This window comes from Sturnus vulgaris, chromosome 6 (genome assembly GCF_052056855.1).
Source record: "Sturnus vulgaris isolate bStuVul1 chromosome 6, bStuVul1.hap1, whole genome shotgun sequence".
Classification (NCBI taxonomy): Eukaryota; Metazoa; Chordata; class Aves; order Passeriformes; family Sturnidae; genus Sturnus; species Sturnus vulgaris.
Genome location: NC_142248.1, coordinates 34,205,193 through 34,229,819, shown reverse-complemented (window position 1 = coordinate 34,229,819; position 24,627 = coordinate 34,205,193). Strand labels below are relative to the sequence as shown.

At 41.7% G+C, this 24,627-nt stretch overlaps 1 protein-coding gene across 2 annotated transcripts in view; it reads left to right on the top strand.

Annotated features, from left to right (window-relative positions):
* SYNE3 (spectrin repeat containing nuclear envelope family member 3) overlaps nt 1–24,627 on the top strand; it is a 64,483-nt gene that overhangs the window by 3,372 nt on the left and 36,484 nt on the right. Inside the window, exons 1-4 of one of the 2 annotated variants that reach the window (XM_014884455.2) lie at nt 7,181–7,324; nt 17,578–17,735; nt 20,734–20,906; nt 21,324–21,633. In XM_014884455.2, coding sequence (XP_014739941.2) covers nt 7,219–7,324; nt 17,578–17,735; nt 20,734–20,906; nt 21,324–21,633 — 747 coding nt within the window. In that variant the 5' untranslated portion in view covers nt 7,181–7,218. Of the gene's footprint in view, nt 1–7,180; nt 7,325–17,577; nt 17,736–20,733; nt 20,907–21,323; nt 21,634–24,627 lie in introns of those variants that run through there. The other variant, XM_088166185.1, reaches the window with a different exon arrangement.

The following is a 24,627-nucleotide window of genomic DNA, read 5'->3' as shown; positions in this document are numbered from 1 at the left end:
AAAGTATCAGGCATCTGAGATCAACAGGAATAAATACCAGGTCCTTCAATGCCTCTGAGTCTGGCTGAAAATCTTCTTACTGCCTTTGGAGCACAGTAAGTGGAATACTCGTAGTCTTGAAGGAAAATATCTTTTATAGCAGTGCTTACTGATGGTCAATAATGTCTCAGCTTCTTCAGGCTGCAATTCTGTGAAATTAAAGCATGCAAAACAAGTGGTCAGGGTCCCTTTTGATCATGCAAGTCTGCTCTGCAAACAACTGAATGATAGGAATTTAGTGCCTTTAGTTAGTATTGGTTAAAGTAGTCTGAAATGACACAAGAAAAACTGAAAAGTGTCATTGTGTCAATTGCCATCAAACGCAGTGTTTAAAGTTCAAAACAGCCTGATATTGATTAGTTATAGAGCCCAAATGTCACAGCCTTAAATTTTGCTTACATTTTGGTCTGAAATTCGATTTTATTGCCTGAGGCTGATATTGGCATATGCAGCCTTTTCTTGTTGTACTTCCATGACTAGCTGCAGTGCTGTCAGCATCAACTTAAACACAGTCTTGTTCTTTTATTTGAAAGTTTACTCTTCTTGTTTATTTTCCAGTGTTTGTTGAACGCATAGCAGTTGAAGTATTAAGGAAATGAAGTCTTCTAAACTGAAAGTGGAGATCCTTACATAAGGATTGTTCCTTACATACTCCTCTGCAGAGCTGGAGCTCCAAGTCAGTCCTTGCCTTCCACGAGGACTGATGACTGCAATGTGCTGTCTGACAGACATTGCTGTGGATTTACTGCTTCCTAGACTTAAAGCAGCGTGAATTGTTGCTTTATCATTGCTGATAAATTGCATCACAGGAAGGTACTGCTTGAATTACAGAAAAACTACTCAGAGAGTAGAGCATTGGGGTATTTAACTTCAGGTATCTGAAGTGGCCCCACCTCAATGTTGAGGAAAGAATGGTAGGTCTGATAGAGGCCGCGGTTCTCACTGACACCCCATATCAGGTTAATAAACAATCTTTGATGTTTCTGTCAGGACACACAGCTTAATTGTATTTCAAGGAAAGTGCATTGATTTCAAGGGGATGTGGAAACATTTCTTTCCCTTAGACAGAACTGACTTTTAATGCCTCTGTTGTTACAAGCTTCTTTTCTGTGTTACCCTTAAATAAAAGACATGGACTTGATATCAAGTCCTTCATATTGAGGAATTTCAAGGGATTTTCTGCTTTGACTATAACAGACTGAGGATTACAGGACAGTCTCAGCCTTGGGATATCACTGAACAGGTGCATACTGGAAGAAATTAAGAGATAGAAGGAAACCAGGAAAACCAGGAGATGGTAATTTGATTGGAATTCAGGGATCAAGCTGTGGCTTGTTTGTTTTGTTCTTGATTAGTGTTTATTTAGTGGCATTGAAAGGTGAAATAGCTACTGTTACAGCTTTGCTATGCAGAAAGCCTTTTGAGAAACGTGACAGTAATACCCGGGAGCACGATCTGAATGAGAGCCCCACATGGGATAGCTTGTGCTGGGGAACTTGTTGTTACATGTAGTAGCTATAGTGCCTGTCATCAGGGAATCGTAGACACACTTTACACAAGGCTACATGCTGCTCCCCTTGCAGTTCATTATGATAGTAATAAGAATAGAAGGAACCTACAACAATCACCTGGTGCAACTGCCTGACCACTTCAAGGCTGAGCAAAAGTTAAAGCACGTTATTAAGGGCCCTGAATGTCTCAAACGCTGACAGGCTTGGGGCATTGACTGCCTGTCTAGGAGGTCTATTGCAGTGTTTGACCACCCTGTTAGGCAGGAAGTGCTTCCTAATGTCCAGTCTAAGCCTCCCTTAATGCGGCTTTGCCTGCCACAAGTTTGCTCTGTGATCTTGAAGGAGCATGTACAGTCAGAGGTTTAAAATGGGACCAGTGATGTTGGATGCTTTGTGTGTTGTTGGGTCTGTCAAAAGCTGCATTTGAAAGATACATGCTGCTGAGAGCACCAGTGTCTTCATCTGTGAAATGGGACAGTAACATCTTATCCCACTTGATGTGTGTGGCAGCTGTGTTGTAGGTACCAGGTGGGAGGGTGTCACAAGTGCGACAGAGTAAACCACCCACAGTGGATCTGGGCACTTGGTTTAATTTAAAAACCAAGATTGGATTTTTCAGCCTAAAAGATTATGTCACACACTGACTTGCCTACTCACTCATCTGGACTGACACAGCAACAGTAATAAATTCAACAGTGAAAAAAGTGCAAGGCTTACTTTTGGCTGTGTTTTATCTCCATCTCACCTAGAAGTGATATGTGACTTAAAGCATTACATGCTTCTGTTACTTTCCTGCCATTTTAATGAGGCAATTGTATCATAAAAACACATGTTGTTTCTGACTGAGGCGTAGTTTGAGAGATGTAACAGCTGGTCTTTATCCAGGCTCTGTACCCCATTGTCAGTGCAGCCTGGAGGAGTTCAGGGAAGTTGGAAAAAAAAAAAGTGTACAAGCACTGATGTACCCAGTGCATTTTCAAATCAGTTACATGCAAAGATGGGATCATGTGAGAAAATATACTCCCGCCTTAAAGTTTCTGTGACTAAATAAAAGAAATCATTTCTGTCAGTTCTGAAGCTGTCAGTCTTTCCCCAGGCTGTGCATTTCCTTTAGCTTAGATGACTGACTTTTCTTAATGCAAGAGCCTTTACATGAGCACTCGAGTCTTGGCTAGTGGTTATGTGAATGGCAGATGACAGCAGTTGGCAAATGTAGGTGATATTTCTTATGTAAGTCAGCAGAATTGGTCTATAGGTGCAGCACAGTCTATAGGTTAAGCACAGGCTTTGTGTGAGGTGTAAGACTAACACTGGCTAATAACACGGGATCAGCAAACACCACAGACGCACATTAATTTAGATCTCCAGATTAAGAGAGTACTCAAGAAAAATTTACTTGTTACCTTGTCTTTTAAGTTCACAGGAGTCAGGGTAGAAATCTTGGCTCTGTGACAGTATTGCCCTTGGCTTTACCAGAGCCTGGGATTTTCCCTTGTCTTCTCAGATTATAAACCTGCAGACTCCAGTAGTTGTGCTGCTGGTGTGAAATGCCAATCTACAGAAAATGTCTGCAGCCTAAAAAAAGGAAAATAATTCAACTTTCTTTGGGTTGGTTTTCTTTGTTTGTTTGTTTGGGATTCTTTTTGTTTGGGTTTTTGTTGTTTTTCGTTTGTTTTGAGGGAAGGGAGTGTTCTTTTGGTTGGTTGGTGGTTTTCTTTGGTTTTTCTACAAGAGAAATTCCTATTTCGGATGGAGCTACCAGCAACCCTAAAGGTATTTTTTCCTTCAGTGTTACTTTATTTCTCCCCTCGGGTCTTTGCATGTCTAGCTATTGCATATTGCTGCTTAGAGAGACTGTGGAGTTTCCTCTGGAGAGACTCAAAAGCCATCTGGACACAATCCTGAGTAACATTTTTTACTAGGGGACCCAGACTGAGCAGGGAGGTTGGATTAGATGGGCTCAGGGGTCCCGTCCAAGCTCAGCCGTTCTGTGATTGTGTGAATACCTCATGACAGAGGAGAGCTGGTGCTATAATTCTGGTCTGCAGAATGAAGTAGTATTTGCTGTCTGATGAAAGAGCTGAAGATGTTTATAAAAACTATTTTTATAAGTAATTATATTGACACGTTTAATCCCAATATTTAAAATGTCACAGCTCCTTTTTTTTTTTTTTTTAAGTCCTTTTATTGTTGAATGGATGTAGTTAGTCAGTGCTGAGGAATCTACCTGGATGTGCTTCAGTGCTCTGCAGGTGATTGTTTTCTATAGTGCCCTTCCTATGTCAGCTATCACTGGTATTTGTGAAGTGCTGCTGTTGCTGCTAGCAGGTTACGCCTTAGTTTGGGGATTTGCAATAATGTTTTTCTCAGTTCAGCAGCTGTATCAGCAGGTAACCCACTTCTTGGTTCGTTTAGTCTTGCTCAGATCAGGTCTGACGCTTTTCAGTTTGGTTTGGTGTGTGGGTTGAGTTTTTTTGCTTGTTTCTTTTAATGTTAACTGGCAAACCAAAATCCTTTTTTTGTTGTTGTTTTTCCTTGTTGAATGGAGTAGAGCATAATGATGACCTAAGCCAGACCTTTAAGATGCTCAGCTTGCCAGGTGGGACACCTGAATCATTAGGCTGTACATAATTATTAGGTTATTCATGACGATTTATTATTTACAGAGTGAAACTGTGTAAAACCAGAGAGATCAAGAACTTGACACCTGTCTGTGCTATCCCTGCCAGTACCTCCAGCCCAGTACTTAGCACAACCCTGTTGCTTGATGTGAGTGTTTCTTTTCTGAAAAGTCCTTTCACAGCAATTCCAAACCAGATTCTTTGGTGAGAAGCACTTGCGCTGACAGTCCCTTTTTACCAATGTTTTTCTAATTCACAACTAAAATATAGTTAGAAATATGATCTGTAGAGTAGTAAGAATATATAACACAGTTGCTATGGTTGAAGAAAAAATTTTATACTGCTGCTCTTTTCCTATCTGAGGGGTTTCAGAGCTCTTTTTCAGAGCTCAGACAACATTTTATAATTTATAACCCTAGCAACCTTGCTGGGGTGATGATGTCTGTCTCCTGAGCAGTTAGAGGACAAATACATCACTGCCTGCATGAAGATGCAGACTGTGAGTGGGCAATGAGGCCAGTCTGCCCAGAGTATCACTTACAGTGGACTAATCAGTGGGGCAGTGTACTCATTTGACTCTGTGGGCTGCTCTGGGTTTGCAGAAATGTTTCCTTTGCACTGCCTATAGGGCTGCCAGGTAATCTAAGATCATCCAACAGATGTGTTACAGGAATTACAGCTACAGCAGGTGTTACTGCAGTTACAGATGTAACTGAACCCATGTTTGAACTTAGATGTGTCAGCTGCCCGAAGAAGGGACCATTCAAATGCTTTCCACTACAGTGACAGAAATGATAGTTGGCCAGAAGAGTGGGAAAAATAGTTTCATCCCTTGCTGAAACTGGAAAATGAACTTCTTTGTATGGGAAAGAAGAGAATGGCAGGTCAGATATTGTGGGGACATTTGGAATATTTTGCTGAACCTGGTTTCCTTTAAAAATACAGAAGAATATAAAATCAGGTTCACTCTGCAGGGAATTATGCTCAAGTGGTAATGTAGTATTTGTATATTTTAAATATGTTGTGATACTGACTTACAGAAAGTTTTGTGGGGAATGCTGCATTTTTCATTGTTTGATCCTCTCATTGGTGCCTCTAGTTTGTGGCTGTCTGTACACACCAGGGGAGCTCCTTTGCCTTCTAGATTGGTCATCCAAAGAGACTGACTCTTACCTTGTTTTGGAAGCTGCTATGCATAGCTGATGTTAGCCATGTATGCTCAGCTTCCTCAGTACTACTAGTTTCAGTCCTTTTTAAAAAATATTAAATTATTTTTTTTTATCAGGGCTATGGCAAATTTGCAGTGACTGTGGATATACCACAAGAGAGAGAGAACAAGGGAAAAGTGAATGGGGTTTACTTATAGGCATTAAAACCCCCCCATTCAAACAACACAATTCTAAAACTGCTGTGATTTGACTTTCAGATAAGTGGGCCAATCTCCAGTTTATGTTCCCTAGGCATCGTATAGTTTAGTCTGCATGCTTATGTGTTCTGAGATGTTCTTATCCTGGTGTGTTTTGAAATATTCATCTAGTTCAAAGGATTATTCACGTTAGCAAAAGTCTAACAAGACAGTTGGAAAATAGTTGGTATATCAGTTCCCTCTCTCGAGGTACAAACAGCTTTGCTAACTCTTAAGATGCTCTTCCTCTTCTGTTCCTTGGAGGTTTTATCACCAAAATTCTGTTTGGTTGGCTGTGCTGAGGTCACCACTGCACATGGGGGTCACAGCCTCTGTGAGGCTACTGGTCTTCAGCTAATTCTCTGTATTAGCAGCTTCACAGGGTTAGCTTGATAAACATTTTCTATTCCACTATTGTTCTTCCATCTAGGTTTTCATCAATCTTTGTTCCTCTCTTCAGTTTTTCCCCATGCTCTTTCCTTGTGCTGCCTGATTCCAAAATGCGTAGAGAGGCTCACAGTTTTATCCCTGTTTTTATCTGTAGCTTCTAATTTGGAGGTAAAATTCAAACCAACTTTTCCCCCCATGTTTTGCTTTCACTGATTATTCCACCTCTCATCCATATTAGTTGTAATTCTAGACATGCTGCTCAGTGTAACTATAAGGTGTGACATACAACAACTAAAAAAGTTGAGAGATTGTTGGCTTTATGGACTTGCTTTGGATTTACACCAACTTGAGTAAATGGCACCTGTTTCAGTCCTGAAGTGTATTAGATCTGCACCATTAGGATGATGCAAATGATAGTGGAGTAGATAGACCAAACCAGTGGGTTTTTCTGAATGTCTAAAAGCAGCTGTACCCAGCAGGATCTTAATTAATCAAGGGAGAATGCAGCTTCATATTTTCCAATAGTTTTGGGGAATTAGGAAAGGAAAATTCATCATGTGCTCCATCGTGAGGGACAGCTAATGCCTACAAAATATATTCCATTCAGCGAAATTGTGCAGCAGAGGTATTTCCTGAAAGTATCAGCTAACCTCCTTTTTGTCTTGCATGATTGTAACTGAGAGCAGAATCTAGATTAGTGTGTCAGTCTGTGAAGGGAATTTCCTGCTAGAGACCTTGAGAGAAAAAAAAAGAAGTGGAAAATAAGGAAAATTATTATGATGTTAGATCATGAGTTAATGATTTCTAAAATCTCAGCTCTGATGTACCTGTCTGCACTTTTACTTCTTGCTGGTCTTCATCCTGTGTATTCTTGACTAGTTCCCATTCAGCAAATATCTGTCAGGCATAATAATTTCAAGCATTAATCCTTACAGGAATTAACCAGCTTGTTAGTTGATGACCTGAACTAGATAGTTTATGGGGATTATTGCTATTTAAATCTCACCTACGTTTTAAGCAGAGGCAACATGCCCTGCTTGGGTTTCTTTTATTTCTTTTTTTTAATTTTTTTTTCTGCACTGATGTAGCTTTGGATTGCCATCTCCTCTTTCACTCCCGCAGCACGGGAGGAGGCAGAGAGGAAGTCCTGTGCTTCCTCCTGCATTAGTAAGGAGGAAGCCACTGGTTTCTCTTCGTGCCAGACTTGCTCGTGCTGCCAGCTGTGCCGAATTGCTGCTCTAACACCCAGTGGATGCCGGGCTGGATTGTGGTTGCCATGCTAGGAACCCACCAGGGAGCTTTGATGGAATCACCACAGACTTTTACCTACCCTTTTTACCAGATTCCCCAGGATTTTGGTAAGGTTTTTGCAAGGTTACTTTCATTTCATAATGTAGTGAGATAGTTGTGACAGGCAATGTGTCTTTTGGCTCCTAAAAACTTTTGCACTCATTTCCTGCTTTGCGTTAGACAGAGACATAGAAGTGTTAAAAGTATCAAGTGTCTTGAGATGTCAAGGATTTGGATTCTAGTGAAAGAGGAAATAGAAGTCAGTGGCCTGCTGCAGGAAAACCAACGGTTCTGGCAGCACTCAGCTGGTGAAGGGTGCCAAGATCAGCCCATGCCCGCGCTTTTCTGCAGAGCAAGCCCTCGCCTCCCCTGCTGCCTGTGCCAGCACCACAGGGTGCTGGGGGAAAGGGTGGGAGAGCCTAGTACCATGAAATAAGGCCTGATAAATTGTTCTGTGAGCAGCAGGCCACGATGGGGAGCTCCCTGATGTAAGACAAGGAGAAAGGAAGACAAAATATCCCTGCTGTGGTGTGCACCAGAAGGGTTGGAGATAAGGGACAGTTGGTGAAGTTAATAGAGAGAGTCTGTTGGGAGCTGGGAGTGTGGCTGGCGCTCAAGACATGATATCAGCTTTTACACCCCCAAAATTTTTGCTGAACTGGGACTGCTGAGATCCTTTCCTTGAAGTGTGGGTTTAAGGTCACATATATAACTGTTGAAACATGACCTGGGGGTATGCAAGAGGTAAAAAAGGGGACTAAAGAAATTCAGATTTATTTTTTAACTAGGGAGCATAGTTTGCACAAGCACTATTGCTTATGTTGTGCTCATTGAACCCAAACAAGGTCATTGGAGGCTCTGCTCTGTTGTGCTTCAGCAATTGTCCTCGTCAGAGCTGGACATATTTTCCTTCAGGATCCTTTATGGATCAACCTTTTGCAAGGTACCTGCTGAGCCCTGATCTGTTAATTGAAAGTGGAGAAAAATTTCAGTGATATGAAACGCCTTTAAAATACAGCAGGTGTTTGTGGTATCTTTAGAAGATAGGCTTTGGAGACTAGTGGAGAGATATTTTTATTTCTCTTAGACCAAACCTGAGTTTGTGCCATGATGTCTATTACTCCTTGTAGAAGAATTATATAATACTCGGGTTAAGCAAATCTGTAGCTTTATAACTTTTTCTTCTTTCACTTATTTGAGAATAGGTAGTGCTGTGTCTGCTAGGGTGTGTACGAATCCTTGGCTGATATAGACCCCTGCTCCTCTAAATTTATCACTGTGTTAGCTCTCTGGCAGCCCCAGGGATATGTCCCATAATATTTAGGGTGGAATTTTCACGCTTGCTGAGAAGCAGCACGCCTTGAGGCCCCCTTGGGGTCCAAATGGAGCAGAGCTGCCTGATCCCTTCAGACGTTTGCAGGAAAAAAAGAGCTTTGGATTCTCATAGTACTCCATTTGTAAGAGGCAGTTACTAGTGGATGGTACGAGTGAGAAGGAAAAGCATTGGCTTTACTTGGGCTGCTCAGCACGGTAATTATCTGTAATCACAGCTTTAAATAACTCTCTGGTCCTCCTCACTGGGGGATGACTGCTGACAAATGCAGCTCACTGCTGGGTCCTGCTGCCATTTTGCTCTTTGCTTGAGGTTTGATGAATCTCGGTAGGTGGAAGTTCAGATCCCCTCTGTGTTTATAGACTACAGGACTTCAGTCCCTGATCAGGCATAAAAGACTGCTAGGAAGGCGTTCCTGCCCTGGTTGTGAAGTCCTGAGTGATCAGAGCGCTGAGTCCTGGCAGTCCTGGGCTGTTCCAGCCGGCTGGAGGGTCTGTGCAGCTGAAACCAGATGTGGCTGTGCTCTTTAACCCACAGTGCCTGGCGAGCTCACTCTGTGGGAGGGTGACAAAGACGTGGAAACTGCAATAGTTCAGGCAAAAATGAGTCACGAGAAATCAGCCTGTTTAATTCAATTCCAAAAATGTTCTCAACCACTCGAAATTAATTTATAACCAGTATTTTGCAGTGGTCTGCTTTTGTTTCTTAGCTGGGGAATGAGGTTGCTGACAATTCCAATAATGTATTTTGTTTGGGACACGGTCAGGCCTTGTTTGCCTGTGGGTTTCTCTGAACACAAACCAGTGCTGTTTTGCAATATAAAGCCTGGCATTATCAGATTAATGCAAATATTACTTTTAATTATGTACAGAGTGCTGACTGTTTAGGTATAGCTATTTACTGTTTAGGTAAAGCCTCCTGTATGTTCTTGACAGCATTTCAAATGTTCATCTCTTTCAGGGGTCGTTTTTCTCTTTCTTTATATAAACAGATCTTTCTGTTCCATGCAAATTAAAATCTGCCAATTTTTCCCTAACCATATGCTTTGATCCCAAGAAAATAACTCTTAATCAACAGCTTTAGTATCTAAAATTAGTATTGTCCTACTTACTACTTTTTTTTTTCAATTCCATAAGTCTCACTTTCGCTGTATAAATATATCATTAGCATAATTGAACTGATAATGTTTTGAAAGATAGGTCTGAGAAATCTTGTTTTGGAGAGTTAGTCTTTCAGCTGTTCTAAATGGGACAAAAGACCTGTGCCCTTAGAGCATACTTGCAAAGTACTTGCAAGTGACTTTGTTTCTAAAAAATATTTCCAGTATATACTTGACTCTAAAGATTTATTAGTTTAAAAGCCATGTACTTAGTGCTCCAAGTTACACACTCAAAGGTGAAATAGTCAAAAGATTTTCACACTCATCTTGTAAGGGGCAAAATTGCATGTGTAAAAAACCCCCCAGATCCAAATGTGGAAGCAGTGATGCAGAATAGGAAAGAATACAGACTTGCAGACAGATTGACATCCTGCAGCCCTGAGCATTCATATTACAACTGTAGGCTGCTTCAGAACACAGAATTCCTGAAGAAGGTGAATTATCCCACCTCTGGTGTGGTTCCTTGCCTGGAAATGCCCCTCTCTCGCACTGACTCCCAAAGAAATCACAGGGCTCCTACTGCAGGGTGTCCCACTGACAGCCTGTGGTTCAGTGTGAGGTCCAGCCCCTGCTGAGGCCACATGCTCCAGCTGGGCTTGAGGGTCTCTTTCTGAGTGCCTGTGGTTCCAAGGGGTGGGTGGAGTGCATGGGTGGTGGAAGCACTGCAGCTTGCACAGAGCAGTGGCAATGCAGCTGAAGGCTCTGACAGCCCTTTCTTCCCTCCGTCACTCTGTGTCCCTAAGGACACGCTGATGCCTTGCTTTCATTGCCAAACCCTTCCGACTTGTCCTCTGTAATCTCTTTGGGACAGAAGTATTATCCTTTTAACTGCAGGGCGCTTCTGCTCACTGAGGGTGCTGTGACAGCACACTCATCCTGTGTGGCTTAATGCTCTGCAGTCCTGATTATGACACTGGCCCTTGGGAGCTGCTGTGTGACAAACTGCACACAAGCCAGGAGAGCTGTTCCCAGCTAGCCAGGGAAGATGGGCAATTTCTCGTTAGGGTTGTGTTGCCAAACCAAAGCTAAGCAGCACAGCTGGAGTATTAAGGTTTGCCAGCAAGAGTTACTTGGGAATAGTCTGCAGAGCAAAACTAACTTGCAAAGTATATTTAGCAAATAGTAATAACCACACCTTTGAGAAAATGAGGTTGTCTGTAGACGGTAATATGACCTGCAAAAGAGGAATGATTTATCAGATGTATTATTCACTCTGCCAATGGGCAGATACCACAGAGGTTTATTAGTGTATCAGTGCTGTGACTGGCACCCAGTACTGAGGGATCATACAGTCTCTGGAGGACAAGTGGGAGACAATTGAATACATAATTCTAGTCTCCAGAGACTGTGGAAACTAATGCTGTTGGCTGGCAGGGCTTTTTTGTTGGCTACTGATGGTAAAACTTAGGGAGCTGACAAAAGCTGAAACCACACCTACTTGGGAACTTGTCCCCAGCTGCTCAAGATGTAGAATGCTGGTAAATCCACAGATGTCTTTCAGGTAATCAGATTCCCTGGACCTGAATAATCTTTGCTTTGTTTTACAGCAGAGATGTTTAGCCTGTGATTTCCCAGACTCAAGTGTCTGTGAATAGTAACTAGGAAAATGAAGGCTCTTGTCATTAAGCTTGAAGTCACTAAAAAGATAACTGCATCTCAGCAGAGACACTTGAAGTGGCACAGATTAGAAAAGGCTGAAAATCACCCTCTGAAGCATTTATTAACAGAATCTTTGACTTTGTTCTTGTCCTTTCAAGTATTTCCTTATTGCTTAAAGGCAAGAAACAAAGTGCTTTTGAACCCAAGTTGTTATCTGTAAAATGATAGTCTTACTTCCCAGGAGGGCTGACTGAATAAATGCTCCAAGGATTGTTTATACCTCAATAATGTGGGGATAGAAAAGCAAAATCTAAACCAGACAGCTATCTAATACATATACTCTGTCTCCTTGATGATAAAAAAAAGTTGTAGACCAGAACTAAACCCTGAATTTTACTTATCCAATGGAATCATGACAGACCAACTCATCTCCTAGAGTGACCTGGAGATGCAGACGTTTGTGTGTGGAGTGTATGGAATGGGGAGACATTTGTAATTAAGAGTCCTCACTTGCTCTTCTTACTTCCAAATGACTTGAAGATTGAAATAAAAAGTAAAAATGCTGTGATCAGATCTACTGATTATTATTCCCTAGAAGAGAAGATGGCCCCAGGACCCAATTCTGCCGTACTTTTATTCTATGATTCCATTTGGGTATAAAACTATTTTTTAATTTAAATCCCTTTTTCCAAGGAAATGGCTTTTTAGACCTGGAAATTATATATTTTCCCCAGCAGTCTTAGGAAACAAAAAGATATCCCATTTGTACTGGTTTTCACCAAAGTCTGAAATTAGTTCTTAAAGAAATGGCTAAAAAAGTCAGGCATTTTTTTAGTCAGCCTGCGCAGAACATGTCTCTGCTTTTCAGTTTTTGGTAGCAAAGAGAATATTGTCAGGTGCCATCATGTTGTGGCAGAATGCCTTACATTAGCCATGAGTTTCCTGTGGGTTGTTTTGGAAGGGAGAGGAAGGGGTTATGAAATGGATGAGTGCTGGTACTCAGAATGTTGCATTCCTTGGTTGAAGGGGATGCTTGTAATGAGGATATGGATGTGTTTATTCCAAAAAACCCTATTCATAGTCTGGCTCGTTAATTAGGACAAATAGTTGCTGACTCTTATAAACATTCACTGCCAGTAACACAGGAGAGGGCCATACTGGAAGATGGCCAAGGTGATAGGTTTATATTTTGAGCCTCTAAAAGATTATGCTGGAAATAACTACACTTTTTATTTGAAACTTTGAGAGCTTCTGCACCTACTCGGGCAGTTTAACTGGGCTCTGCATGGGTGCAGCTGCTGTCCTGGAGGCTTCCAGGAAGGCTGGCAAGGCTGGCTGGATTCAAAATTCACAGTAGCTCCTCCTGGAGTAGAGCAAGAATATTCAGCTTTGGAAAGGCAAGGGTCAGTGCTCTGTGGTCTGTGCCAGCTCTTGACCTCTGCTCCAATCTGAAGCAGTCAGACAGAGCTCCCAGCTCTGTGCCTCCTCAGAGCTCTCTTTATAGTATCTAAGGAAGCTGAAAAGTTACTAAATTATCCCAGATACAATTACCAGAACCAAAATTGCTTCCACACTCATCATTTGTCTAAAATTTGATACAGTTCAGTGGGCTTTTTAAATCTTTTTTTTTTTTCACATTCAATCCCAGAACCAAATGAAAAGAGTTATGAAAAGTTTGAAGTATTTCAATAATTGGAAAATAGTCTCCCGAATGGTGGATGGTTTGAATTTTCCTGGAGCATTTTTGTACTTTTATTTTTGTAGCAACTGGATTCTGGAAACTAGTCAAGTAGTATGTGAATATAAGAATCTGAGACATATTGAAACCGTTTAAAAGCCTGTGTTCTATAAATGTAGGGTTTAAAAGAAAGTGTAAAATGGGAGTGGTTGTAAGAAATGTTTTAAGATATTTAGATTTAAACAAAAACAAAAAAAAAACCCAAAAAACGGAACCTCAGTATGACTGGCAGAGAGAAAACAGTACGTTAGGAAACATTGCAAAGTAATAGGATAATCTTATGAAAAAGACACTGCACTTGCAAAATGATTTTAAAAGCTCTCAGTAGTGTATTGCAAATACTAAAGAAGTAAATCTTGCAATGTCCCAGAAGAGTTATCAGGTGCACTAGCATGGCTCCTGCAGTGGCTGTACTTAGGGAAGAGCTGCTCAGAGAAATTTGGCCCAGCAGGAGCCACGCGGGTCACACGAGGGGTGACCTCTGCCTGTGTCTGTGTCAGGGTCTGCAGTGGAAACCCAGACGTGTCCATGGCTCCCAGAGCTGTAATGCAGAGCAGTCAGCTAATTCATTTATCTGCTCTTTCAGCAAGATGGCTCCAAGACCACAGCTGAAACAAAGCTGCCTCTGCATCTCTTCAGCCCAGCCCAGCACAATTGGAGCAGATTTTAAAAGCAAAACCCAGATAGCTGTTGCTTTGGATCTCATTAATTCATGTTGGGTATTCAGCCTGTGGGCAGCTGGGGGTACAGTGTGTGTTCCCCTCAGCATCCTTCCTGCTGCCCCCTCTCCTCCAGGATTTTGGGAAGAGGTGGTAGGCTGCAGTACTCTGACTTCCCTCCGTGCTAAATGGTTTTGTGCTTCGATGAGCGAGTGGAAGAGGAGTGATGCTGTCTTGAGACAAGTGTGTGCTGTGTCAGGTGTTCACCTTTCCCTCTTCCAAACGGTGTCTGTTACTGCATCTGGACAAATAAAACTTGGTTTTGCTCAGCATCTCATTATCTGTGCCAGAATTTATTACATGTGGTTATTTCCCTCATTTAGTAACATCTACAGAGATGCCAAGTGATTTCTACAGTGTAAATGCACTTTCCACAGTATGAATTAATACACTGATTCAAGTGGCATTAAATGAAAAGCAGTTTTGAACACCTGTATGCATTTGAAAATAACTGTGAGAAAAATAATTTTGTACAAATTGCTCAGAGGATCTCTCTGGTGATTAAGGGAAGACTTTGCATGGCATTGTGAGTCCCAGAGACTGAGCCTGGGATAAGGGGCTGTTGCACCACTGTACAGGTGTCCTTAATGGTTACAGGGACAGGTGAATGGTGGCTTTGCACAGCTTTACAGCTTAGGTCTGTTCCAGGAGCCACTATGTCTCCTTTGTCCTTTTTGTACTGATCAGGGTCCAGAAGTATTGCTCAATCTTTTAGTTCCAGTGATGCAACGGAAATGGGGTGAATGCTGTTGCTTGGTTAACTTTTATCTGCTAATCATTAATCCCAGCTTTAGAAGAATTTGCAAAGGAGTTACAGATCTTGTCATATCTCAAATAGACAGCAGCTGTTTTTTCTCCCAAGCAGACAGTAAGTCAGAAATCATACTTTTACCTTGCAGGTATAAATCATGCTGTTACTGCTTGGGAAGGGTTCCAGAGCAAAATCTGGTGTTGTAGCTGATTGCTTCAGCCAGCATCTGGCTGCCCTGCACAGAGGAAGGACAGGAGGTCTCAAAAGGCAGCCCAAATCTATGTCAGATATTGCAGGTTGTAGCTACAATGAAATCCACTTGAGCATTGAGTCCATGATGAATTTAATCATCTTTGTGGTCCTAGATACAGGAATTGCTTGGTCAAAATCAGTCAATGATGTTTTATGTCTGTAGTTGGAGTAGCAAAATGTTTCTCTTCCTTTGCAAGTTGATGATCTTAATAGTGAAGTAACTTTTTTTATGGTTTCCTGTGTTGACTGCTTGTGTGGATTGACTGTGTGCGGGTTGGGGGAGGGCTGTGTTACTGTGAGGCTTTTGACAGAAATTTCTTGTGCTCAGAGAGCAGCAGAATGAGGGCAGAGTGTGAGTGGGGCTTTCTTCCTGTTGGAGGACAGTAGGTTTTCTACTGCTTCTTAACCATGTTAGATTGCCCTCAACTTTTTGTGGAAGTATGACTAGGATAACATTATGTTCGGTATTGGCTACTCCATGACTGGAGTACTGAAGCCAATTTTAAATATGATATGAATGTTGCCAGGAATAGAAACCTCTCCTAGGAAATGAGTGCCACTTCTTGTCAGGGTCTATCCAGCAAATGCACTGTGAGTTTTTGTTTCACAATAGCATAACTTGAAATCACCACAGCTCATACTTGGGCATTCAGAAACTGTTTGCCTAGAAAAGTGTGTATGCACGTATGTAACAAGGGGAGCTTTAGGGGACAGCCCCTCTACAACTGACAGATACAATGATAAATGTTAATGTGAAAATGAGTTGCTTTTTCAGCTGCAATGAGATATGTGCTCTCTTCCGAGAGCTGGATTATTGTAGTAGAAATGTCAGTTCTGAACCAGTCATAGTTGGAGAAGGACACAGCTATCTAGCAATCCACTGAGAATAACATTACTCCCTTAGCTGGCTTCATCTTTAGGACTCTGGTGATGTAAGTCGGTGATTTTAGCTTGTATTATATATCCTGTCATATTTTTTATATTTGAAAGAGGGAGTAGCTGCCCCATGCCACACCACTCTCACTAAATCCAGTATATGCTGATTTATTTTTTTAAAACTTTTCAAGGTGAGGTCTGTCTTTTTAAAGCTACTCTCAAGTTCTGAGAGCTATAGCCTTAGATTCTGTCCAGTCTGACAGGTCTCACTAAGGGAGGAATTCCCTCTTTCATGCAAATGCAGCTCTGCTGGTCTGCACACAGAGGTCTGACCCCATCCTCTGCTCCAGCTGTCTCCACAGGTGGTGGAGTAGCTGCTCTGCAGTTCTTTCGTTCTGTTCTGGGACCTGTTGAGTAGAAAGCCTGATGACAGCTGGGAAGCAACAATTCAGACTGTTGTGAATGCTGACATTTTGTTTTCTCTGGTCTAATGTGGAAGAAAACTCACTGGGAGCTGCAGGGAAGGACCTCTAATATTGCATGAATCCTTTTACCTCGTGTAAAGGAACATTGGCAGGGTAGTGGAGATCTTTCTGCTTGTGAGCAGAAGGATAGCTCTCCTTTGTAAAGACTGAGCTGCTGAGAGCTATAGTGGTTGCAAAACACCATTGGTCCAGCTTCACCAGGAGCCATGCTCTGCCTCTCACACTGAGCATTTTCTTCCACATGAATTATTTCATGGAAACTGAGTGGCTCTGTGGAACTGAATTCTGCACAACAAACTTGGTTCAGTAATTAAATCTCAAACTTTGTGCTGAAAAAAATCTTTCCGTGATGAATAACAAAGAGGAAGAATATTTTATTTTCTACAAAACACTGGCTGCTTGTCTGACAGTAGTTATAGCATGTGATCCAAACCCATTGAATGTCAGTGGCACTCGTTCTGTTCACTTCAGTGGAGCTGACCTGCAGGGTGCTCTGTTATGGCTCGTCCTTATTAGTCAAGTTTAGTCCAGCAGTCCTAGGGGTGAGCCTAGGATGGCTCTGCTCTATTTTACAGGCACAAAGGAGGCTGTCTTGGCAGTGGAGAGCTTGTGCTCTAAACAGAGACATCAACAGAGCAACCAAGCCTCATATATCCCTGCTGATTGGGAATAGGCAACAGGAGAGAGGGAGAGGAAAATTAAAAGCTTGGAGCCCGGTATGGAGTCAAAAAGATGGCAAAAGAAGACATCCCCCAGTCTTGATAATCACCTGTGAAGGCTTGTTCGTGGTTTGTCTTGGAAGTTGCTGTCCAGTTCCTGCTATCTGTGTATCCCAGACTCACTGCATGTGCACTCAGGTAACCTCTGCCTGGTCTCAGCAGAAGTTAACTGAGCATCTAAGCATCTGGTCCTGTTTTCAGCAGCTGTAAGACCTCTACAACAGCAGTTTATACACCTCCAAGTTAAGCATATGCCAAAGTACTTCATTAGTCTGATGTCAGGTGCTCAGTACATGAGCCCAGAAGGGCACTGGGAGAGTTTTCCACTGGCATGACTCTGGGAAGAAACAGAAGGTATTTGTGTTTGGTATAGCTAATCTGGAATACACCACAAACACCAAATTAATCTCATTTAAAAGCTTTGAATTAAATCTGGTTACTGTAATGGAGCCTCCCGCTGTTCTCCACCTTCTTTTTGTTTCCTGGTATATTTTCATTTGGGAAAGCTGCAGGGTGAATATGTTCTCTGTGCTCAACTGAACAGCGATACTGCTGCAGTTTTTGGTATTATTGTTCAAAAGGAAAGCCACAACATCATCAGCTTTTCTCCCTTGCTCCTTTGGATTGCCTTTCATTCCTGTTCAGGTCTTACCCAAAACCTGCTTACCTCCTTGTTTCCTCTCCTTTCAGCTTCTTCAAATGCGATGACTCAGCAGCTACAGGATGAATTTGACAGTAGTGTGGAGAATGCAGAAGCTTGGATGAAGGCCATCCAAGAGAGACTGAGGATCAATGACAACACCAAAGGACCTCGATCTGCCCTAGAAGCCAGACTGAGAGAGACTGAGGTAAGGGAAGAGCAATGGAATTCGGAGGTGGCTCTCACTGCTGCCATTGTTACAGCAGTTATTGCTGTGAGATCAGGAGTTTTCCATTAGGGAATTGTCAGCTGCCCCTATTTGTTGGAGCATTGGGTCTGGATGTGTGGATGGGGTCACATCAGTATTCTTTTTTAATTTTCTATTTGCAAATTGTTTACAGATGTAGAAGAAGAGGATGGCAATTTACTATCACAGGCTTTTCAGTTTGATTTGGAGCACTAGCAGCAGGTTTGGCAGGTTAAAATGTTTACGCTCTTCTCAAGCCTGGAACAATTTGGTTGCTGCTTGCAATTACCATAGTAATTTGCAGACAACCAGCATATAGTATAAGAGAATCAGATCATGTTAGTGTTCCATCCCCTCCAGGGCTCTGGCACTGATAGGAAAAGATTGCATTGTCCTGGTAATGGGTTGTTTTAGAGTAATTCCTTTGTCCTTTTCCATAACCCTGATGATAACAGGGTTTACAAATCCCCTTTATAATCTGCTTAATGAAAAGGTTAAAGTTCTCATTTTTTTCCTGGTTTTACTTAATCTGTTGTATAAGTCTTTTCACAGAGATCCTGTTGCAGACTGTGCCTGCTCTCTTACAGTGATTTCACACTCATTAACTTCAGTTTCATTAGATGTTATCTAGGTCTTGTAATCTCAGAGAAGGAAACACTCCTGTTTGTACCATTTGTGATTGGAGGGAGTGGTGATGTTTCTATGACTAACATTGAAATTATTTTATACTTTTATTGCCTTTAATTCCAAGTAATCTGTTTAATTTAAAGGGCAAGATCTTTCCTGTTATTATTTCCCCCAAAGTCTCTCCTTTTGTGTGTCTACTTATATTTGGCCTGCCTCTTCTGAAGCTTAACAAAAGACCTTGCAGGCTTACATGGATGATGAGGTAGTTTACAGTGATACCTTCAGCCTTTTTCCTTAACTGAGGTTTATTGGGGGATGGATCTTGCCTCTGGCATAATATAGAGACTGTTCATGGAGTGATGGATGGTGGCTAGACTTGCATGCCAGTCATAAATATCTGAAGCATTTTATCTTGGTCTATAGTTTTATTTTTCTGACCTTGAATTATTTTCACCCTTTTCTTTTGTCTGGGAAACTATGATGTGTACAGTCTCAAGAAACACACAAGAAACACAGGAACTCAAGTAGAAGAATGGTAGTTTGGCAAAGGGGGAACATTAATGGCAGAGATAACAAGTTAAAAGGTCTAGAGATTTGTGATGATGTGCTATGGTCTGAACTGATGAAGCCTGTTTACTTCTGGGCTTTAGAGGAGGTCTGTAACAAGCAAAAAGTCATGCTAAGAGATTCTTTCAACTCAGACTTTGGAGATTCATCATTCTAAAGATTAACAAGTTCTTTCTTCCTGTGTGTACCTTAACCATCTCCTGTTCCTTCATCCTGCCTCGTTTCTGGGCCTGGCTTCTGTCTCCAGCTCGGATGTCCTCATGATGTGCTCACTGCTTCACCTATTGGCTGTTTTCAAATCCAGTGATCAGTTTTCAGTTCCTTTTTTGCACCTGGCTTGCCATTATTTTTCATACTTCCTTCCTGTGGTTTATTTTCTGTTAATTTGTTAATGAAAATGTCAGCCAATGAGACAAACCATGTAAAAAACAGATTTGAAAAAGAAAAATGACTGTACTGCCACTGCTTTCTCTCCAGCTATAGTTTGCTTCTAATTACTGGAAAAATATGAGGCTAAGCTTTACTCTTACACTTTACCTGTTGGATGATAGCTGTGGCTTGTATTTTCTTGCTTTGCTTTGCCCTTTGTCCTGCTTCCCTGGAGTCTGTTGATCACACCTTTCTTAGGAAATAATTTCTCCAAACAACTGTTTATACATCACATCAGGTGTGCTGTCTACATGCCAAAAGCACAGGCTTTGCTTTTCCCAGAATGTGGGACTGGAGATTCAAAGGCCCTTTACTTGTCTCACCTTTGCAATAACTGACATGGGTGTTTTTTGTTTTTTTTTAAATCAAATCCCATAGGCCTGGTTTTACCAAATGTAATCACTGATTTTGAAAATCTTGATGTTTTCATTGTAGAAGCCTTTTTCTTCAAACTGGAAAGTCTGCAGTTTGCCAGGAGTTTATGGAAGAGCAGCAAGAAAAGCTAATTTGATAGTATCAGAAGTTTGGATAAAGCAATGTTGAAAGCTGACATCCAAATTGGGGGATAATTAATCTGTTAAATTGTACAGAATTTATGCTGATTTTCCTACCTCTGGATACTTAAAATTAGATGACTCCCCTTTCAGTTCCTGGCATGCCTTTTTATGTAAGATACACATTTTCACCAATTCATAACTTAGCAATTTAGGGTTGAAGCAAAATTTGGTAGCAGGCAGAAAATTCCACTAGTTAATTTCTCTTGGCTTCTTTTCTAAGCCAATTTCTATTTGCACTAGGAAGCCTTTTCAATATGCTTCATGATTTCTTATAGTATAGCTTAAAATGGAGAGGCTGCAGTGTAGCCTGTGGAGGTTGCCTCTTTGTGCTTTGGCAGGTGGGGCAGAACAGCTGGCCTGTGGCAACACAGTGCTGTCACCTTATAACAGTAATGGAAACACAGCCACAGGCATTTCATAGTGGATGGTTTGTTTTCTGTAGCTAACTTAAATGTTTTTCAACTGCTGTGTGGTTTTCATTTAAATTCAATCCTTTAGGATGTTTAAGAACAAGCATGCCTGAAAAAACATTCATATTTTCCTTTCAGGAGAAACTGCAGCAGGAAGTTAGGTGGGAAGGGTTAATTGTCTGTGTTGTGTAGAAATGTTTCCATCCCGTGGTAGTGTCGTGTTAACAACTGGACTCGATGATCATGAGAGTCTTTTCCAACCTAAATGATTTTAGGAGTTCATGATTCCTGGGTAGAAACAAAGTTTACATTTCATCAGTTATGCCTGTTTTCTTTCCATGCTTTCAGTATCGTTTGTTTTTCTCACAGAAAATACGTGCACTGGAACCAGAAGGCAGCTTGAAAATGGATTTGATTCTTGTGAAGGCAGATGCTGCTCTTCGCAGCATCGGTGAGGATAAGAAGCATGAGGTGCTCTCTAAACTAAAAGACATTAAAGCCTTGTGGGAAGAGACAGCCATATACATTACTCACTGCCACAGGTAAGACAAACATACTCTTGGGTGTGTTGAGGCAGCTGTTTCCTCCAGTGCTTTCATAAAGTGCTTCCTGCTTCTCTCTGCTGCCTGAATTGTAAATAGCAATTCCCTGCTAATCTCAATCCCGTGAGCATTTTGGGGACTGTGTGGGGAGCGAGAATCGGTGCTCTGCCTTCACAAGCTGGCCCACCCACCTCATGGTCTGGAATGATGAATTTGGTCAGGCACAGGGACCTTACACGGTATTTATCTTCCCCAAAGCAGAGAGGACCTGGGAAATGAATCCAAACCCTGCGAAGTCAGAGCAAGTTAAAATTGCTGGGATCCTTGTGCACTGCTTTGAAGGTCTTTTGAGATTGTTGGTCTCCCCTGCTCCCATCATCATTTAATCTAGCTCCTCTCTCTTGCTCTCCCCAACAGCCGCATTGAGTGGGTCTGGCTGCACTGGAGCGAGTACCTGAAAGCCCAAGATGAGTTTTACACATGGATTCACAACATGAGAGTGACCTTGGAGCCTGACATTGAGTTGCAGCTTGGCTTAAAGGAGAAGCAGTGGCAGCTGAGCCATGCTCAGGTTTTGCAGAATGATGTCCTAAATCAGTCAGTCCTGCTGGAAAGGTTGCTGGAGGAAGCTGCTTCGTTGTTCAGCAGGATAGGTGACTCCAGCGTTGATGAGGATGCTCAGAAGAAAATGAGGGTGGAATATGAAGGAATCAGACAAGAAGCTCAGGTACTTTTATAAATAGTGGGAGGTGTTCAAATTCCTTCTATAGTGTTGTTTGCTACTTGCTCCTTGAGTGATGGGACTTAGTTGGTAGGACTGCAAAAGGAAGCAGAGCTGAGGACCTCTGTTCTTTCAGTCAGTGGAATGCTTGAAACAATTGTCAAGTCCCAAGATGAGCTGTTGTCCTGATGTTAATTGGGATGCTCTTACATGGTGCTTTGTAGTGTGTTGCTGTAAAGTAACTGCAGGCTGCTTGCTGTGACCTAGTGAATATTGCTTTAGGTCATCTCTGTATAAAATTTGAATTGTTCCTCATCTTTCAGCACATTAGTTGTTCATGTATAACCAGATGCAGAGTACCCACTCCAAGAGCCAGGGAATATTACATGGACACAGCCTTGATGGAGGAAGTAGTGTTAGTTGAGACCCAGAACTGCCCTCCCTGCCTGCAGAACTGGGAAACAAGGAGGTGGGAGTCAGCTCTGGCCCAACACTTTGCTCAGTAGCCAGTTCCACTATCTGAAAGATTTTCATTCACACAAATACTAATTCTTTTCCAATACTAATCTTCCAGCTTGAACAGTTGTTAGATAGGCTGGTGTAAGGCATCCTGTTTCATCTTTCAGAACCAGTGATTTCCTTTCACCCTATTTCTGAGTGAAGATTTCAGAAAATGCTTGTACTGTTCACTTCTAAAACTGAAATAAAGACAGGATTAGATCATATGGTATGGCTGAGGGGCAGACTTCTGTGGATGAGCAGAGGAATTCAATTTCTTACTAACCAAATCAATAGAAATAGTCAAAGGGACATTTTAAATATATATATATAGAGAGAGACATCTATACCAAACATATAGAAATTAAAACCTAATTTTTGCTCACAGTGACTTCCAGGAATTTCATAGGCCGGAATTGCCTGGTGCAAATAGAAACAATTTTCGTTACATTGGTTCTGCTCTCTGCCTTTGTTATAATGCTGCCTTCAATTAATTCCCACACATACACATCAGTCCAGAACTGGAGCCTGGCAGTGATGGATGCTTTCCCTCCCTGGGTGCCATTGTACAAAGTTAACTTCAGATCACACTGGAAGAACAACAAATTGGGACGCTTGTTCCATTGCCCTGCTTGCTCCATAGATACATTTTCTCTCTTGAAGTAAAATACCCCAAGCCCCAAAAGTGACCAAAAACCCCCTAAGTTGGCATCTTTTGTGAGCATGTAGTTCAGATACTTTTCTAGCCATAAATACACAACTAATGCTAATGTCTCTCCAAAGTCTAGAGTATATTTGGAAATTCTGTATCTGCAGCTGGCACAGAGAAGCCATCAGCAGACTCGGGCCTCTACACTGATTATTTATTTTTAAAGGTAGATGGGTTGAGTACAAGGCATCTGGATATACAAATAAGAAGGTTCCTGGGAATTCAGGTGTTGTCTATCTAGATTGATATTTAAAATTATCATTCACTCCCTCCTCACCAAAATTGTCTTTGGTTTTGAAGCTGGAGACAGTCATTAGTTATTTTAATAAAGCTGTTCTTTCAAACAAGTAATTTGAATACTCAAAGCCAGAATGTGACCTCTCTGAGACTGATTTTACATAGTGTGATTTCTCTAAGCGACTTGGATATGTGCTGGTGTAAATGAGATCAGGAAGTGGCTCACACTAGTTAGACAAAATATGTCTGTATGTTTCCAGCCAACTGAGACACTAGAAAAAGCTTTTCTTTGGCATTAGTTATAAATACCACATTTCATAGAAGGATGGAGTGAGAGAATCCAGCTAAGAAATCCCTCTTTCAGGATATATGGAACAAAGAAGGGAGTTAAAAAGCCTAGGATTTTGCAACTGAAGCAAATGAGGAGTTTATTATCTAATGCCAAGGTTACAGGCACCCCGGGAATTGCATTGAAAAGTGTAACACTTGTTAGAGAAACCCTGCCACCACCTCCAAGGGGCAGGAGGAATGAATGAAAGAGCCACAGGAGTTGTAAGGGCATTGCTCTGGCCCCACACGAGGAGAGCCCAGACTAAATGTGACTTGCAGATGCCAGCTGAATGCCTGAGCAGAGGAGGCTCGCTGGTGTTTGCAGATTACACTGGTGTTTGAAGAGCAATTTTAGACCCTGTGCAGTTGTCCAGCTCTATCAGAAGGCAGGCTCTTGGACAGTGTTTCTTAAATGGTTTGCCTGTGATATTGCTTCTCTGGTATGAGCAAATGGTGGGAGGGTTTGCTTTTTTTTCTCTTAGTGCTAACATGTGTCTTTAACATTCCCAAATTTTAAAAGCATATCCTTTAATTACATTGACAGGAATATTTTTAGATGTGGCAGCCATTTCCTACATGCTTTCCCTTGCCCAGGAAATTAAATACATGCAGAGGTAAATGGTTTTGTGTTTTAGCATAAATGACTATTTAAGATAGTAAGAAAAATTATGATATACATAATGTTGATATTTAGGAAGTATATCAAATACTTCTGAGCACATCAAATTAGTTTCAGTCCATGTTGTCTCTGTTAACAGAAACCTAGATACTTAGAATAGTTTGCTAAGGTACCCCAAGGACAACAAGACTAAAAGCACCAGGAAGGGCTAGAGGAGCTTTCTGTGCTCTCCTTGAGACACTACAGAGGGATTTAAAGTAGGAACTTCCTTTATGTGCTCTAGGTTGCCTTCCAGAGGAAGCTCATTTGCCTTCACTGACTGTGAAGGGAGCTTAGGGGAGAGGGCTTCCTAAGCCTCTGTCCACATCCCTTTCTCTGCAGCCCGTGGCAAACCCATTCTCTTCCTGTCTGTGCTCTTACTCTTTGCAGGGCCATGTCCTTGTTTCATGTCTCCTCACCTTGGCCTAGTCCATGTGGATGTTGAATTTCACACTGTGCTGCTCCCCAAACAGCTAACCTAACAGGAGCAAGTGATACCTTATTTTTCATCATTGGAAGTTTTCCTGCTTAACCTTTTGTGGGGGGAGGGCTCAGCCAGCTCTTTGTA